The following is a 17,535-nucleotide window of genomic DNA, read 5'->3' on the forward strand; positions in this document are numbered from 1 at the left end:
TACATAATTTTAAGAAAATATGTACTTAAGTATATAGAATTACGTCAATTACTCAACAAAATGATAAACTCTAAATGTGTTTTACAACAAAATAGCTGCATCCTTTAAAAATTATTCCAATGCCAATGTCTTGTTTTTTTTTCTTAATTGCATTCGATTGAATGTTCAGCCGTACACCGGATTTCTTCAAAAGCCCGGACGCTTTAAAGTTTCCCGAACATTCAGTTCAAATCTTTCGCTCACCGGGAACAGTCTTTGAACATACATTGCTCTGAAATATTTTCCGGAAACTTTCTCCAGCAAATCAACTTTCGGATGCGGTGCGGATTGCCACCGTTTACAATTCAGTTTTTATTACTCGCAGTGGTGATTTCGATAAGCTCAAGAGTATATCGCGAAGCTGTAATGAAAGAATCGAATTCGTTAACTTTCAGGAAAAGAAACCTGGACGATTTTCATGAATTGGACCGAATATTGTCCAGTTTTTATAGAAGTGTAATATAAGACAATGATTTGCTTTTATTTAGATGCAATAAAATCAACTATAGTAGAAATTTCTAAAAATCTTGCTTTGAAATGTTCACATATTTAGACTCAAAATAGAGACGTTAAGGAATTTTGAAAAGTTCCATACAATTATTCACAGTTTTTCACCAATTTGGAATAAGTGACACAATCCCAACGATAGTTATTTTTTGTATTTAATTGTTTCGCTTAGGAGAATAGGAAACATATCAATTAGATTGAACATTTATTTAGCAAAAGCCAATTTAACATTAGGAATAATTATGTCATTTAATAGGCCCAAATTAACCGCCTCCAGTCAGCAGATCCCCTAGGGGCACATTTAACTGAAAATGTGTGAGGTTTATTTGCAAATTTATTCCCAACTGCTTCCTTGCTCTGCTTTGATTTTCAGCCAAAAGTACCCGCAGAAGATGTTTGGAAGGGCACATTCGGATTATTCTGAATACACAAGAACAATTTCTTTCAATTGGAAATAATTAATTCGTTTGCATCATTTACTTTCATTCACAAACAATTAAGTAAAACTCACACTAGCTTTCAGTACGCAAAGTACAATTTATACTTGTTCGGATGTGTTACAAAAAGTCGGTTTATATTTGCCTTTTTTGGATATTCTGTTTATCCCATTACAAATTAATTATATTTTGAAATATGGGAATAAACTGTTTCAAGCTCTATATTTCGCACAAGATATTCATAGAACACGTTGCAACGTTAAAACTATGGCTTAAGAGACATGGCGCCCATATATCCTATTCTGATACGTGCATATGTGCATAAATTATTTTAATCTTTTCTCGACATAATTCTAACGGATGAGAGCCAGCAACGGAAACTGTCTGAATGCTGAAATATTATCTTAACTGTAGTGTAAACACTCAGCATATTCACTTGTATTGTTTTGGGACAACAGCCAGTTTACTTTCGGAGATAAACACTTCATACGTTTTACTGTGCTGCCTTTCCTAGGTAGGGAGCCGGCTGCTAGGCAAATATGCTATTGAATGTTTTATGGCTGTGATTTTACGGTAGTAAATAATGTTTTAACAGAGATGGATTTTTCTCCGTCTTTCCTTTAAGTGCTAGTAAACGTGGAAAGCTCCAAGCTTGATAGATTTGCAGCGATGAGTTCGGAAACCTTTTCCAACTATCCTTCACAAGGGTGAGGCCCTCATATGTGCATCCAACTAGGTTGCCTGATGCTACTTTCACACATTTGATAAATGCAGTAAAAAGTTCTATAATAATACTGTGCAACTAGAAAAATATTCCGAAGTTTTTAACAAAATATAAATACAAAACCCTAATTTGCTGTTGTAAAGCGGAAACAGCTTGTTGAGATTTGATGACACGTTTAATTTTGCGAAAAAGCTGAAAAGCACCACATTAGACGAACAGATGCTAACTTTAAGGCCAGGCAGCGCCGCGGCAGTCATCGTACCAAATAAAAACCGGCATAATCTCCAAGAACTGGCGATAAAAGCAATAACAACACAAAAACCTTGGACAAACTACACCATAGGAAAATATCCAAGCGCCAACGCAAACGTATAGCGCCTGTGCTCTGCATTCGGCTCATCGAGATACTCGCGACTCCCAACAGAAGTGAAGCTGAAGTTAGTTTCTCCTTTCGTTTGAGTTGCGTTGGAGTAGATCAAGCGCTATTGAGGGGAGGCTCAAATTACGTAAAGTTGCGAGATCAGATCTCAGGCACCGGGCGCGATTTTCTTCAGCAGAAAAAAAATGGTTTTTATCTAGCGCATTTTCTAAACGTTTGACCCAATTGAAACAATTCAGATTTTTCTGAAAGACCACAAACAAATTAGTTCAACTGGTAATTTATTTATGAAACAAGCGTCTATTTCCATGTTTAAGTGTTGACACTTTAGTGTTCCATAATGTGCGAACTGACGAAAATAATATACGTGTGGCTGGTTGGAATTGGATTACTCACAGTGGGTGTTTGTGGACGAGGCGAGCTTTATGAGAAAATAGGTGAGTGTTATTCCATTCAGAAAACGAATGAATTTAAATGGTTGATTTAAAGTTTCTCCAGTTTCATTCATTCGGCTCACTCTTACGTATTTGGACTATTTGCGACTTTTCTTAGATCCTTAGTTTTGCTATCGCATTAACCATTTTTTATGAATTACTTTAATCAATCAAAACCACAATGAAAACAGTTTAACAACAAAAGCAATAGAATTGTAAATTGAAATATATTGGTCTTCTATATGCAATAATGCGGCATATAAAATGGAAACTCCTAACTACATTCAAAGATTTACTTAAAATTTGCGTACTTAACGTATTTCTTTTGCTCGGTGTCTGTTTTTCAATTCAATTTTGTATTATTTATTGTGCATTATTCACGATAGAGCGGCAACAAGCTTGTGCTTTTAAATCTCTCCTATGTTCGCTTAATTGAGTTAGAAAATTTAATCGAACGCTATTTATTTAATCAGATTCTATAAACGTGTCCGCTTTTTTTAAATAGAAATGTAGTGATTTTTTCTCAGGTATTTGCATTTTAGATAGTTCCGATTTTATTTTATTTTTTAAATCTATTGATATAAAATGATAAATTTTAATTGATTGATGATTAGAAGTATTCGATGTTTAAAAGAAAAATGCCTAATCTCTGATTTAAAACTTTATTTGAACGGTCAAAACACGATATTGTGTATATTCGTAAAAACATGCCAATTTCGTAGTACTTATCAGATATAAGTTGAGTACCTAGTTCATATTTCCATGAACATGGAGTAATTGGTATTGAACAATATCCCGCAGCAGTAAATTAGTTTTAAATTGAATTTAAATGACAATAGTTGAAGAACAATTAATTAGAAACACAAATATATATTTTATAACTAAAATAATGACTGTTACCATGTAAATAATATAAGACAGAAAAAAGTAAAAATAATCCAAATCAACAAGCTGATAGTCAAAATACATTAATGGCGGAAAGATTCAATTAATTTAGGTTGCAAGCAATTTTGTCTGATTAATAGAAAGTCCGGATGTGATGTACGTATTAAACCCGTCGAATACAGACAGCAGCAATTGCCTCTAACAGAACTTTTTACTTTCGGGCCACTTTTCAGTGAACAAAACGCAGCCTAGCTTCAAATGTTTTAATTAAATGTGTTAATTGATTGGAAAATTCGAACAACAATTTTAAATGTATTTAAAACGCAAGCATTTGAAATTTGCACTTTGAGTTATTCGAATTTATTTCAGTTTTCAGGCCCATTTAATTGTGTCAATTAAGTACATTTTGTTCACTGTGCACTGATTGAAATATGGGTATTAAATGCCGGTTTGTTCTAGTCGGAAAAACTCGGAAAACATTTTAATGTATTTTTTAAATATTTGTTTTGCAACCGCGTTTCCTCAATTTTCTATCTTATATTAAGCTTAAATCAAAAAAATTCTCTTATTTCAAATAAATGTGGTTCCAGTCAAGCACCACGAATAAAAGCTGTTTCTGTATTCCAGTTGTTACTGTCGACATATCTCAATTTTCCGAATCCAACAAAAACAATTTGTAACCCCAAAGGCGAGCTCGTCAAATCCTGGTTTAAAATAATGCGATTTGGTTGACAATTTTTTTCCGTTATTAGTAAAAGTTTCAAAAAACAGGCCAATTTCCAGTGCTGCAATACCATTTGCGAGCTCGGACATCTACGTGCGCTAACGGGCTGTGGAAAAATGCTATTTTATCGGAACACAAAAACTTCCTTTATACAATCATTTTATATCACAGGGAGGATCATATAGTGGAAGGATATTTTTTCAGTTCTATACAAATGTATGATATTTATTAAGTACTATTTAATTTTGAATTTGCCGCTGGTCAAATGTTGGAATGCTTTTCCCAAATGCAGTTGATTGGTTAAACAATGTGAGACAGCAGTATTGAGCGGATCTCGCTATAAATTGCTATAATTTTTTTTCCCTATCAACCCGTGTTACAAAGTCCGAAACTCTTTGGCTATTTGTTATATAATATGTATTGTGTTTAAAAATTGAGAGTTTCCTCCATCGCATTATAATCGACTTATTCGCGTGGAATTCATTTGTCTCTATTAACATTATTTAAGAGCATCCATTTGTTTATCCGACAATGCTTGATTTGCCAATGTCGGATAAAAGTTGATCCGTTAATGGATGTTTTGTATTTACCAGAAACCTGAATATGTTTTATGTTGACTGATCTTTGTACTGGAAACAATAACACATTAAGATGCCTTGAAATGTAGATTAAGAACTACAATAGACTACTAGAATTAGTACGGAATTTTTCATAAGCTATTGATGATTAAATAATAAAATTTACCTACCTATGTAGTATGTCGTATGTATAACTCTGTATAAAATTTGTGAATTGTGGTTTTCTACATCAGTTTTTAGTTGATTTTGCTCCATATACCTTTCTTACTTAAAATATGTTAATGTAAATATTCAAACAAAATCGATCAAGCCGACCCATCAATTTTGTAATTTAGTTGAAATGCTTTTGTTAATAACAATCCCCATTCACACTAATCAAAGGCTTAAATATTTACTCAGCAGTAATTAACCATATAAAGTTACGAGCTCTTTATATTAAAAACAAACGCATGGTTTTCTGAATAGCAAGCATACATCTTTGGGTGTTTCAAACGAAATAAACAAGCTCTAAGATACTTTTCCGTCCCACTAGACAAAACCTCATTATATATCTTCTTAGTGAAAACATAATGTTCCAGCCAATTGCTATAGGAATACGTCCCTTTTTTTAGATACTAACATTATACACCAATGATTCTTTCCAGCGAGCGGTATTTCTTTGTTTGGCAGAGTATAAAACAGAACAAAAACAATGACTAAATGTTTAATTATTTCTATGGGAATTTTTTAAAGCTGTAAAGGTAATTTGCTCTGAACTGAATCTTGCTTAATGAGCAACTATTTTAGATGGTTCACGTTGTTATTCCATAAAATGTTTGTTCATAAAGCCTTGTTAATATTTTCAGCGATTTTCAACAATCGTTTAATCGTAATGCGTAAAGAAACTTCTTGGACGAGAGTTTAATATATAGAGAGTTAATTGTAGAGTTCAACTAACTTTTTTAATATTCATAATATCTGAAAGCCCAAGAGTACTATTTCATATAAATCCTAGGGCTGATCTAATATTCCGCCAAAGTACCTTATCTTTTACAAAGTTTTCTGAAAATCTGGCGTTTTAATCTCAGGCTACCCTACATTTTACGTCATATGATAAAACCTCATTTTCCTCCTACCTACTCGCACTCCGAAAGTTAATTTGCTGTTTTGTGGCTGTATAACATCGTTAAAACTAAAACGCGGGATACAAGGTTTTAATATTAATATGTCGCACAATGTGTCCATTATTAGGGCAAAAGTGGCCTTGGTCCAGTCCTTTATTGGGTAGCATTATGTTTGCTGTTCTTGAAAGGATTATAATGGAATATTTGTGTTCTGTATAGGCTTTGCCGTTTCTAGTTCTGTTCCCTATATGTATGGAATTAACGGCGTTCAGTTGAGAAAGTCAGCAAAATTTGCTTGTTTCAATTGATTTGTACCTTGTAAATAATTCCAAATAAACAAATCAACATCAGAAAGGTAACAAGTCCATTTAGTTTCCAAGTAACAATCGGTTATGTGCTAGCAAATGCAATTATTTGAACGGTCTGTGTGCACCAACACAAATGAGTGAGAAATCATCAGAGTGAAATTATCTGGGGGTGTTTTGGGAGTACAAAAAAAATAGAAAAAAAATTGTCAGTTATAACTGAGATATTTGCAAAAAACTAGATCAGAAAAATGGAAACAATTTTTTTCAAGGAAATGTGCCTCATTACTTACTTGCTTACTCCGTACGGCTACAGCCCCTGGTGGGCTTTGGCTGACGCGACGACTTGCCTCCATCTAATTCGGTCGGTCATAAGCTCCGTACAATTTTCGACGTCCGATTTTCTCAGATCAGCAGCGATGTTATCTCGCCATCTTAATCTGGGTCTTCCAAGTGGACTTATGCCCTCTGGGGCTTTCAAGTGGTCTTATCCCTTCTGGGGCTTTGTGCCATACCAGTCCTATATTCGGGCTGCTTACGCACGTGTCCTGCCCATCACAAACAGGGGATAACTATTTCTTGTCTCTGCTGCCCATCTCAGGTCGGACACATTTATCCGATCCGACTCCGATCAGCGTACCTTCCGTCGATGACCAAAGAAGAAGGCACACATGTCATACACGTTTTAGTTTTCCTACCAATTTTTGGCTCCGATAGTCATATGCAGTTGCTATTCGCAAATCTAAGGGCAAGCAATATTGCAGCGGAGCATTGGAAAAATGTTTACACATTTTCGAGGGTGTGACTTGGCCATGGTGGCACTTTGTCTAGACAATAAAGAAAAAGAAAAACGAAGATATTTGAGGGAGGACAAGCGAAAGCACAGATTTTAGGCCCATGCCGCTTGGAAAACACAATCTCATATAGAAAAATTTTTAAAATTTTTCTTTCGTGTCTTAGACGACTTGACGAAATTTTGTCAGTGTTTTAAAATTTCCAGTGATCGACGTTTAGTCTTTTGGAAAAAAACTTCCGAAAAAAAAAACAGTACCAAATTTTCACACTATTTCCTCACTTCTTCAATTAGCTCCTCAGGTTTCATTAAGCTCATGATTAAAACCAAAACATAATGTGTCAGTGGCGTAACGGACCGTTTTCTTTCCGGCAATCGGATATAAAATACCCCTCGAATAGCCACCAAAATCGGAACATGATCCGATAGAAAAACGGAGACGGGTCGGGCAGGTAGCGGAAATATGTGAACTACGGCGCTCAAAGTCTAGTACCATTTCTCTCTCAGATCGTCGTCCGATTGTATGATCAGAGTAGGATCGGATAAATGTGTTATGAGGTAGGTATCCTGAATTCTGCCATCGTCTCCCAGATCTTAACTCTTTTCACACTATCATAGGCTTGTTGAAAGTCTATAAACAATTGGTATAGCTGCCTATTGAATTCCCAGGATTTTTCTAGTATCTGTCTAATTGTGAACAGTTGATCGGTTTGTCCGAAAGCCACGCTGATAATCTCCCATTATTTCCTCTGTGAGTGGGGTAATTCTTGACAGAACTATTTTTCATTGCCCTTTGTATGCTACGTTTATAAGCGATATTCCTCTATAATTTTTGCATATCATTCTGTCTCCTTTTGTGTGTATGGGGATTATTATGCTCTCTTTCCAGTCTTCTGGGACCTTCTCATTTTTTCCAGATAGTTATTATGAGTTCGTGTAGTTGGGATGTTACTGTGTTTCCGGCGTGCTTCAGAAGTTCGGCGGTTATCGTGTCTTTACCAGGATATTTCTTGATTTTCAACTTTATTATGGCTCTCTCAATTTCCATTCGAGAAGGGTCTTGTCTCAGATTTTTGCAGTTTGGAAGCTGGCCGGTTTGGTTTGGAAGCTAAAGCCCTTCTTTCTTGTTCTTATTGTCCTAGAATTCTCTGGTGTTATTCCTTCCATCGACTTATAATTCCTGCAATTCCTGGACGTGTTCTTCTCTTTTTTTCCTTCTAAGTAGTTTATTGGCCTCTATTCTTAGTTGTCTGAATTACTATTGTTGTCTTCAGTTGGATCCTGCATCATTACTAGTCTTGAATTATTTCTCTCCTTAAGTACCCTCTCACATTCTGGATCGTACCAATGGATTTTTTTTTCCTTGGCTTTACTCCCAGAGTCACACATGCTGCCCCTATCGCTTATTTTTTTTCCGGTGAGGTTTAGGAGATGCTATTTTATCTACTCCCAGAGCTGGTGGTCTGTCGCTCTGGGTTGTGTGGAGCTAAGCTGTTTACCCACTAAAACCCTTTCCTCGCCGCCGAGGTGGTGTTGACTTTGCACCGCGATCATTTCTGTCCTATTGTGCCCTCGTAATTGTATTCCCTCATTATCCCTGTATATTCAATGAATTCCAGAAGAATCTTGAGGGGATTTCTCATGATCTGGTCTGGTGGAGTTTCATCCCCTCCCAGAATTCTTCGTCTACCTGTTGCATATGACGTGCAGTGACACATAACATGCAGAGTAGTTTCGTCCTCTAATTTGCAACCCCTGCAGGTCGGTTKATCGCTCCGTCCCATCCAGAAGAGGTGTTTTTTACAGGGGGCGTATCCTGTTAAAAAGGCTACTATCCTCCTTATTTTTTGCCTGCTTAGACCTAGCAGTTCATTTTTACGTACTGGTTGTGGACGTCCCACCAACTGCTTTGCAGTATGGTCGCGGTGTCTCCTCCCAGTACTTTCTGTGTTGTTGCAAGATCCACTGCCCAACTGCTACCCTAACTTGGGCATGAAATATACCACAAGCAGGTTCTTGGTTGGTCAGTGGTTTCTCGGTCCCTGCCTTAGCAAGTTCCGCAGCAGTCTCGTTTTCTTTGTTCCTGTTCGTACCAGTTGCCCAAGTGAGTTTTACTCTGAGCTCCGGGCCAGGGTTGTAAGTTCTTTTACACAATTCAGCACACATTGTGACCTGATTGTGTACGATTCTAATGCCTTTATTATGGCTTCATCTCCGGTTACGATGCCCCTATGGTTGCTTCAGATAGTACTTTCCATCTCGTGTCTATGTCATCTGTATTTGTAATTTCTTGGAATCGCTGCTCTATTTCCGCCTGGAAACGCCTTCTGGTTTTTGCGTTTTCCAATTTTGCTGTATCCCACTGTTGATCTTGTTTGGATTGTACATTTTTTGAGATTGATTTTCTGATTCTCAGCTTTGCTCCGTCCTGAAAATGGTTCGAGGCCGCGTCTGCCCCTCGATAGCTTCTTACATCCAGGACGTTGCTTCCGCGCCTTGCATCAATTACGACGTGATCAATTTGATTTTTGTTTTAACGTCATTGGGGGCCCATGTCTCTTTAGGATCGTACATTGTAGAATTAATAAGGAGGTCGTTAGATGCTGCTAGCTCTGCAAGTACCTTAGCCCATTATCATTTGAGAATACGTGTAGGCTTTTTGTGCCCACGTGGGGCCTTAATATCGCTTCTCTTCCTAGTTTTGCATTAAAATCTCCTAATATAAGTGTCATATTCTGTTCAGGTAGAGCGCCTATTTTACTCTCCAGGGTGTCATAGAAATCGTCTTTTACTGGTTCATCTTTGTCTTCTGTTAGTACATGTACAGACAGTTAGGAGCAGTTATAGACTGTTCCTTTCATTCTTAAGTAGCATATTTGTTCACTAAGGGGTTCAATTTTTAGGACTGAGCCCAGTAGGTTTTTCTTAATTGCAAAGCCGGTGCCGAACTGATGCACGTTCTGGTTGTTACCGCTATAAAAGATAACTAAATTTTCTATATTCAGATTTCCTGAGCCAGCCATCTTATTTCCTGTAGTGCACTGACATCAATTTTCAGCAGCGCAATTTCTACAATTGTCCTGACCGCTTCACCCGTCCTGCGCTAGCTAAGTACATTCCATATTCCGATATTCGTTATTATTTTCCTTGCTTTGGACGTCTCTGTTTATCCATCCTGATCCGAGGCTTGTCGTGTGTCTTCACACGCCATATTTTTTATGAGGTGGGGTTTATCCGGGCTTGGGACCGGCAGTGATATCCGAGAGAGCTACTCAATCCACCCTATCAGTTGCCCCAGGCCGAGTTAACACTGTCTCATTGACTGATTAACATCACATAATACCTCAATTACAACTTCGTCATTAACATTACATAAATACCTGTTACTTCTTAATTATTTAAAATTGTAGTAACCATTGAACCATAAACACAACAAAAAGGAAAGTGGGAAGTAAATATTTCACTACGGTCAGTGCGGGCAACAATTTTGGTTTAAAAGAGTGGTGTACCCGAATCCGCCATTGATGCACATAATATAATATAGGGAGACGTTCTGTGCATAGATGTCAACACCAGAAATAACAATAATAACAACAAATAAATACAATGAAGTTGTTATCTCACATGAACAGTTTGAAGTCCAGCCCGTTTAACTCCAAACATGTTTGCGTCCAATTCCTTTATGGTACACTGTTGGCGGCAGTCTGGCTTCACATTTTGAGCAGTTTCTCGTATGCGGTTAATTAATTCGTGCTCTATTTGTACCGATGTTGAGGAAAGCAGAGATTTAATGTGTCTTTGGGTCCTGTTTATCTTTCATACGTGGTAGGAATGTAGACCCTTCCTTGGTATTTGGTGCCTGGGAAAGTGTTAGTTGTTGTGAAGTAACACAGAGCATAATGCAAGACTCCTGGAAGGCTCAGCTGCTATTATCTCCAATCCCTCTGTGTCTGGACCCCAAACATCTATCGTCGTCCACTATCTTCCTGAAGCCAATCTTCCAATATATCTAGTCCTTTATTGGCGTAACTTCTTAGAGCTTTTGCTATATTATTGTGGCGTTTCCTCAGAACTAATCGCATATCCGGAAGTTCGTTAAAGAAGCTTCAAAGTAAGTCACAGTTTCACAAATTATTGTTATTATTGACAAAGGCTACCTACCTGTAACTATCTGTTAATGACCAAAAACATCATTGCGATTTGACTTTTCAAAAAACGCATTTTAGGAAGTTGCTTCTCAAAGATAGGACCTTTGCAACATAATATTTAATAGCAAAGCATCGATTTTTAACTGTTGTATATATATATATATGTATATATATATAATATCTTCTAGAAATAAAAAAAAAAAATGTTTTCATAATTTTTGTCGTACTCTCCAAGTGAGCCCCTATCACCCCTTAAAAAGAATGACGCCAATTTTGAATCACTCTGTGTAACTCACCAGCTAACTGCATATTCCAGTTAATCGCTAATACAAAGGTGAGCTCGAAATTCATTGCGTTTACCAAATACATGTTTTATATAATAGCTTGAAGCAATTGACATTGTTCACATTAGCGATAATTGTATAGAAGTAATTGATATATTTAATTGCCGTGTATTAGATTAATTAACTGAAACTTTGCCTCGACATTTTGGAGTGAGTACCTACTACGTGCGGAGTATATTATAATAGAAGTGAAAATATAGCAAATGAAAATGGGGAGTTTAGTTAGATAATTACTATTTCGAATTTCCTGAAAATGGCTGCAGTCGATTAGATTTGTGGTCTCTTTATTCTCATTGTAATAGTCACTAGTTTCCACCGTATTTATTTATCAATTAATGCCCACTAAAGCGAACTGTTCAAAACATATAGATGTTCAGCGAAAGAGGGAAAAGCCACATAATATTTAATTCAAGTTCGAAACCATTATCGATCTATTCCACACTATGGAAGTACTTTTCAGCAAACGGGGAAAGCATATTTTTAAGATTTTGCTCCATTCCATGAATTACTGTGATAAATTTTACTAACACTAAAAGTAAAGAAACGCGTTTGCAACGAGATAACGAAATGCTGGCCGGGATCTGCAGAAAATTCCTCAATGCGTGTAATCTTGTTTTAAAGCAGTAAATAGTTCTGAGTAAGGTTTTTCCGACTCGATCTCCCTTTAAAACCATTGTTGCGAGGAAACTGCAGTAAAGTGGTTTTCGGGCTTACTCTTTTTAGGGTTTTATGTCGGTGTGTTCGAGTCTCATAGTTCTTGTTTCGTTCGTGATAGGCGACATATTGGAGAAGTTGTGTCAACAGAATACCACAATTGTGATTCGAAACAATACCTACTTTGGGACGTCGAACTCCGAAAAATCAATAACGTCAGATCATAGAATGCACAATTAATTTACGCATTATATTGACCTAATTAATCACAAAAAGTTTTGACTGAAAACTGTTTATTCACTTATATTAGCGTCATTTTCACATTTTAAGTTCGTGATTATAATTTAAACAAAACGGTGGATATTTTAACAGCATTTGAACATTGAACATTGAACAAAGAATTTCATTTTCTATTGCACTGCAAACGATTTTTATTCAATTTATACCGGACGCTTTGATCAGACATTCCAAAATTAGATGAAAAACAGTGATATGAAAAATAAAAAATCGCTAAGAGTTGTGTTTTGTGTAGCCTGTTGATGTTATTGGAATCGAACACAATTCCTATTATTTTTCAACAGTCAACCTTTGTAATATTAACATCCATATTAATAACGTAAAACCAAATTCGATTCAGCTTTTACGGGAAAGAAGTGACCTCCTCAAATATGTTTGCCACCTATTTTTTTTATAAATATTATTTGTGCTTCAGTCTCCGGTCTTGATTTGGATTAAAAGCAACAATATTTCCGGAAAAACGAAAATAACCAAAAAACAGTAATCTACGGAATTACTAGCTTTTTTCAAACGTGAAAGAATCACCCGAAAGACAGCAATTTCTTTACTATTACAGTATAACTTCTGCAACTTCCTCAAACACCATCTAATTTCCCATTATCCGGCATTTACTTTATTTCGCATTTCCTTTAAAAGTGCCACCCGAGAAATGGAATTCGGGGCAAATTTTTCTCAAACTCCAGCACAGTTTCCAGTCATAATATGATGACCACACCGTAATGCAATTTAGCGCTGCAAAGCTTATTGGATAGGAACGGAAACAAGTAAATGTTATTTTAATCCTCGACATGTCCGCATGGAATAAATGGCGTCGGGCTCTTGCGAAATTTAAAATTAATTTTGTGCAATTGCTTAATTGTGTCTGACAGCTAAGCTAAGCTTGGTCAGTGAAAATTCTAGAAATTGCCAGTAAGTAAAGCTGGAAGATTAGCTCTGCATTTTGCAGCTTTTGATAAAATGGTGCTAGTCGATTATAATGGAAACTGCTAAGCTGTTGGGTCCAATTCAGGGCAACAAGACTTTTTAAATTTTTACTTGCTTACTGAAAATACCTGGCCAACATGTGAAAATGAATTTAAAAGTGTTCCTGGAAAGATTTACCAATTTTCCATTAACTTTTTCTGTTTATTATCACTTTGATTCCGGGGGTAGAAAAACTAATGTGTAACTGGACAAGTTGTCTAATGTAAATTATGGAAACTTATGGCCGTTCATTGATAACGGTATTTCATTTTATATGCAAACCTTTGGCATTTTTACTGCCATTGTACAATTCGCTAGTCTGTGCTTGCAGTCATATCGGCGAAGGTATCTCAAAAGCTCGCCGGTTTTCATTAAAACCACCACAAACTAAAACGTGTGAAGTTGCAGATGTAAATGAATTTGGCCTATTTCATCATGACTTGCACTTCTATGCAGGCTCGTTGCTTCTCTACAATAAAAATGTAGAACGTTTTCAGCGAAGAAAGGAAAACAAAATGAGAATAATTATCGGCAGAATAGCCTTTTCATGTATACTGTCTTTAAAACTTTCGTGGTTGCATATGGTTTCCAATATTTCTGAAATAAATGCCCTTTAACTGATGCATTGTGTACCCATAAATTATTAGCTGGCAACGCATTAGCGTTCCGATTTAATTGTTCTGCTTGATGGGTCTGGTTTAATTTTGCCTGGTGCATTTAGTATTGGATTAATTAAAATTTTCTGCTATAAAAACATCGACTATTTTCATGGAAATTATTGTTTGGCTTCTTTACCATTTTTTCAGTATCTTTCACGAATGGATCTCATCTAGAAATGGTTTTCTCGTCAGCTACGTGACATTTTCATTCTCCTGTTCCGCAAGCTTTCAAGGATTTGAGCAAAGCAATTCCAATAAAAAAGAGACAACATGAGAAGAGGCTCTACATCTAAATCTGCTGCAGTAAATCTTTTCCTGCCGAGCACAATCAAGAGCACTTAAATGTCATTAAAATTTGGCTTTCTTATAAAAAAACGCTTATGTGTTTGCAGGCAAACGAAGAATGCTGAAACGTGGTGGCTCATTTTAATGAACGCTCATTGTTGATCGTTTTTCTATCATATTTTCAATGCCTTTCGAGGTTTAAACTAATCTAGAATTTGATAGAACTGGGTTACTCTGACATCTTAATTATTCTCCTGCAGAATATTGCAAGGATTTCAGCCACGCAATTCCAGTAACAAATTAGGCACCACCTGGTAAGGCTCGACATCCGAAAGCTGGTGCAGCATATCGTTTCCTGCCGAGCGGAATTATTTCAATTTTACCCGTCAACACATCAAAACTGAACCGGGAGATTTAAATTTACATTTGAAATATCTTCCATCCGATGTGGTACATAAAGTATTTCGGGCGTTGATATTCACGTAATTCCAAGACAAGTGCGCAATTTGGCGGAGCACCGCCAAATATGCAAGTTAAACTAGGTCAGGAGATTATACCTGCAAGTATGCTCTATTCACTAGGTATTTTAATTAAACGTTACTTTAAATGGGAGTTTTGTGCTATATTCGTTTGAGCGCTAAATTGTATTTCAAATGCTCGGCAAGTTGCTTGAAGAGATTCAAATGTTAAAAACCCTTATTTAATTGTTTGGCGTGTTTAACTTTTTTAGCTACAAGTAACAGATCTTACAGCTTAATACATTTTTAACAACCAAAACGTAAGTAATAAAATTTACGTTTAACGAATATTTCTGACGCAATTTAAAAATTTAGTGAAGTTGGATAACTCAATTGATTAAATTTATTGCTACTGACAAAATTGTGTTACCATTATAACGCATCTGTTATTATATTTAAAGTGTTATTGCTATATAATCTTTTTAACCCAAACTAACCCTACTACGACAGTAGACTAGATTAGAATAAGCCTAGACACATGTCCGAAATGTACGGGAAAATTGTGAAAAATAAGATGTAAAAAAACCCAGAAATTTAAGCAACAGAACAAGCTGGATTTCGTACTGGTAGATCAGTCGTGGACCATATATTAATTCTACTGCAAGTTATAGAGAAAAAAGCCATCCCTTACTTGTGGACCTCGACAAAGCCCCCGATGCTGTTCCATTAAGCAATCTCTGGGAATTATTAAAGAATACAAACATAACTGTAGAGCTAACTAAAGACATCCATATTCTCTACAAATAACCTGTAATAAAGCTAAAATCAGGAAAACAAATTACACCAGGCTTCATTGGATCAAAAGTATTGAAGCAAGGATGTTGTACCTCACCGACTTTATTCAAAATATCCCTTGAAGTATTCTTGAAAAATGGAAACAGAAGTGCAATACATAGGCATTCCACTATCAAACACGAGCCTCTATGCTTTATCATTCGCCGGTGATCTAGTACTACTAGATCCAGTACTCTACTTTGAAAAGAATCGTAAAGACTTATTGACTTTTCAACATCCATTTCAACTCGGTGCATTTCAAAAATATTAGCTATTCAGTCAGAAACACTACAAACTTGCGAATAAATGCCGTTTGTTTCGGATAGTTCGCACATTGTAATGATTCGTGCGAATTCCAACGAATAATTTCCGATCTAGTCAGTAGGTACAGGATGTTTCCTCATAATTTGACACCCCCTTGGATCGTTTATTTCAAAAAAATTGTTAAAGTGGCCATAACAAAAGTTGTTTAATTTTACTCAATTCTTTTAAATGCCAATTTAAACTAAAAATATGAAACACGGGAATGCCAAAATTTGACATAAAATCCTTTTTTTTTTAATGAAACACCTGATGTATTTTTATACAGGATTTTATTTCGTGATGTCAGAAATCTATATTTACTTAGCAACAAGCAAAAGTAGCCTGAAATGACACAAAAACTACAGAACGAGAACATAACGGAACTTGTTGCTTACTATAAATATCTAAGCAAATAACTAAATAAAACAAAATCATTAAAATCACTGATTTTGTATGACCTTCGTTTAACGCTAGACATGCTCTATAATCTACCTGAATTTTATCGATAACGTTTTGAATATATTGGTTATGATTAATATTAATATCGTTAAATGCATCCACTATTTTAAAGCGTCTAAGTACAGTCTCCTACGCAATATTCAATAAACAACCCCAGAGAAAAGAATCAAGAGTCGTTAGGTCGGGAATATTTGGAGGCCATTGGATAGGACCCGCTCGTCCAAACCAGGTATCCATATTTTCCCTTACAAAAGTGCTACTGGGCGAACGATATGGGATGTGAGCAAGCGTATTGTGAAATTTCAAGGCTATTTTGATTTGTTGCTATTTATAATTTTTGAAACGTAATATAGGAAAAACGGCTAATACAAATATAGTCAAAACATATATTTTGAAATCAAGAAAAAAATCTTATTGGTAGGTATAAAAAATTATAGGATGTTTCATTAAAAAATCGACTTTAAGTCATATTTTGACATTTCCGTGTTTTCTATTTTCCTTTTCAGTTCAGGCTTAAAAAACCTGAGCAAAACAACTTTTGTGTTGGACACTTTCACAATTTGTTTGAAACAAACGATCTAGTGGGGGATGTCAACTTATGAGAAAACACCCTGCAGATTGCTATGAAATTGGATCATTCACTCCTTTTCGCACGAATTCTGACGAACTCAGTTCGGATGAAAACGCATCGAAGCGATGACGGGATTTAAGGTTCCAGTTTAACTGGCCTAAACTACCATGAATTACCATTCATTCTAAGTGGAGATTTTAAGGTTGATTTTACTTCTGATCTACCGCAAAATGTAAAGTTATTACTTGAATCAAAGTTACAATTAAAGATGATAAATAATGCAGAGCAAGCTACCTTCAAGCAAAATAAAATCGAGTGTCACAATTCGTTTCTTATTACTGTTATAATAAACCAATTTGCCACTTTTGCAGGATTAGATAATGATAAGGGAAATAGGAGCGAGTCAAATGCAACTATTGAAGAACGCTAAATGTTGTAAATAAAATATAAATTTTATATGCAAAAATAAATTGCATTCAATTTTCCCTTTTCCTGATCTATTTTTTAATTATAATACTAACAAGAATATTGAAATTATAAATTAGTACCTTCAAATCATAAGTTAAACAAGTTCAATATTGTAACGGAAATGGCCTGGGGTACTCACGTTTGGAATGGGGGATCGAAATTCATGGTATTTCAGTAAATGGGA

General features: G+C 35.8%; 1 protein-coding gene across 1 annotated transcript in view; it reads left to right on the forward strand.

Moving 5' to 3' along the window:
• Window positions 1-2,094: 2,094 nt before the first annotated feature.
• LOC109536950 (acid sphingomyelinase-like phosphodiesterase 3b) overlaps window positions 2,095-17,535 on the forward strand; it is a 127,817-nt gene continuing 112,376 nt past the window's right edge. Inside the window, exon 1 of the mRNA XM_019903436.2 lies at window positions 2,095-2,523. Coding sequence (XP_019758995.1) covers window positions 2,427-2,523 — 97 coding nt within the window. The 5' untranslated portion in view covers window positions 2,095-2,426. The remainder of the gene's footprint in view (window positions 2,524-17,535) is intronic.

This window comes from Dendroctonus ponderosae, unplaced genomic scaffold, assembly GCF_020466585.1.
Source record: "Dendroctonus ponderosae isolate FM_Combo_2020 unplaced genomic scaffold, Dpon_F_20191213v2 Dpon_F_20191213_2, whole genome shotgun sequence".
Taxonomy (NCBI): Eukaryota; Metazoa; Arthropoda; class Insecta; order Coleoptera; family Curculionidae; genus Dendroctonus; species Dendroctonus ponderosae.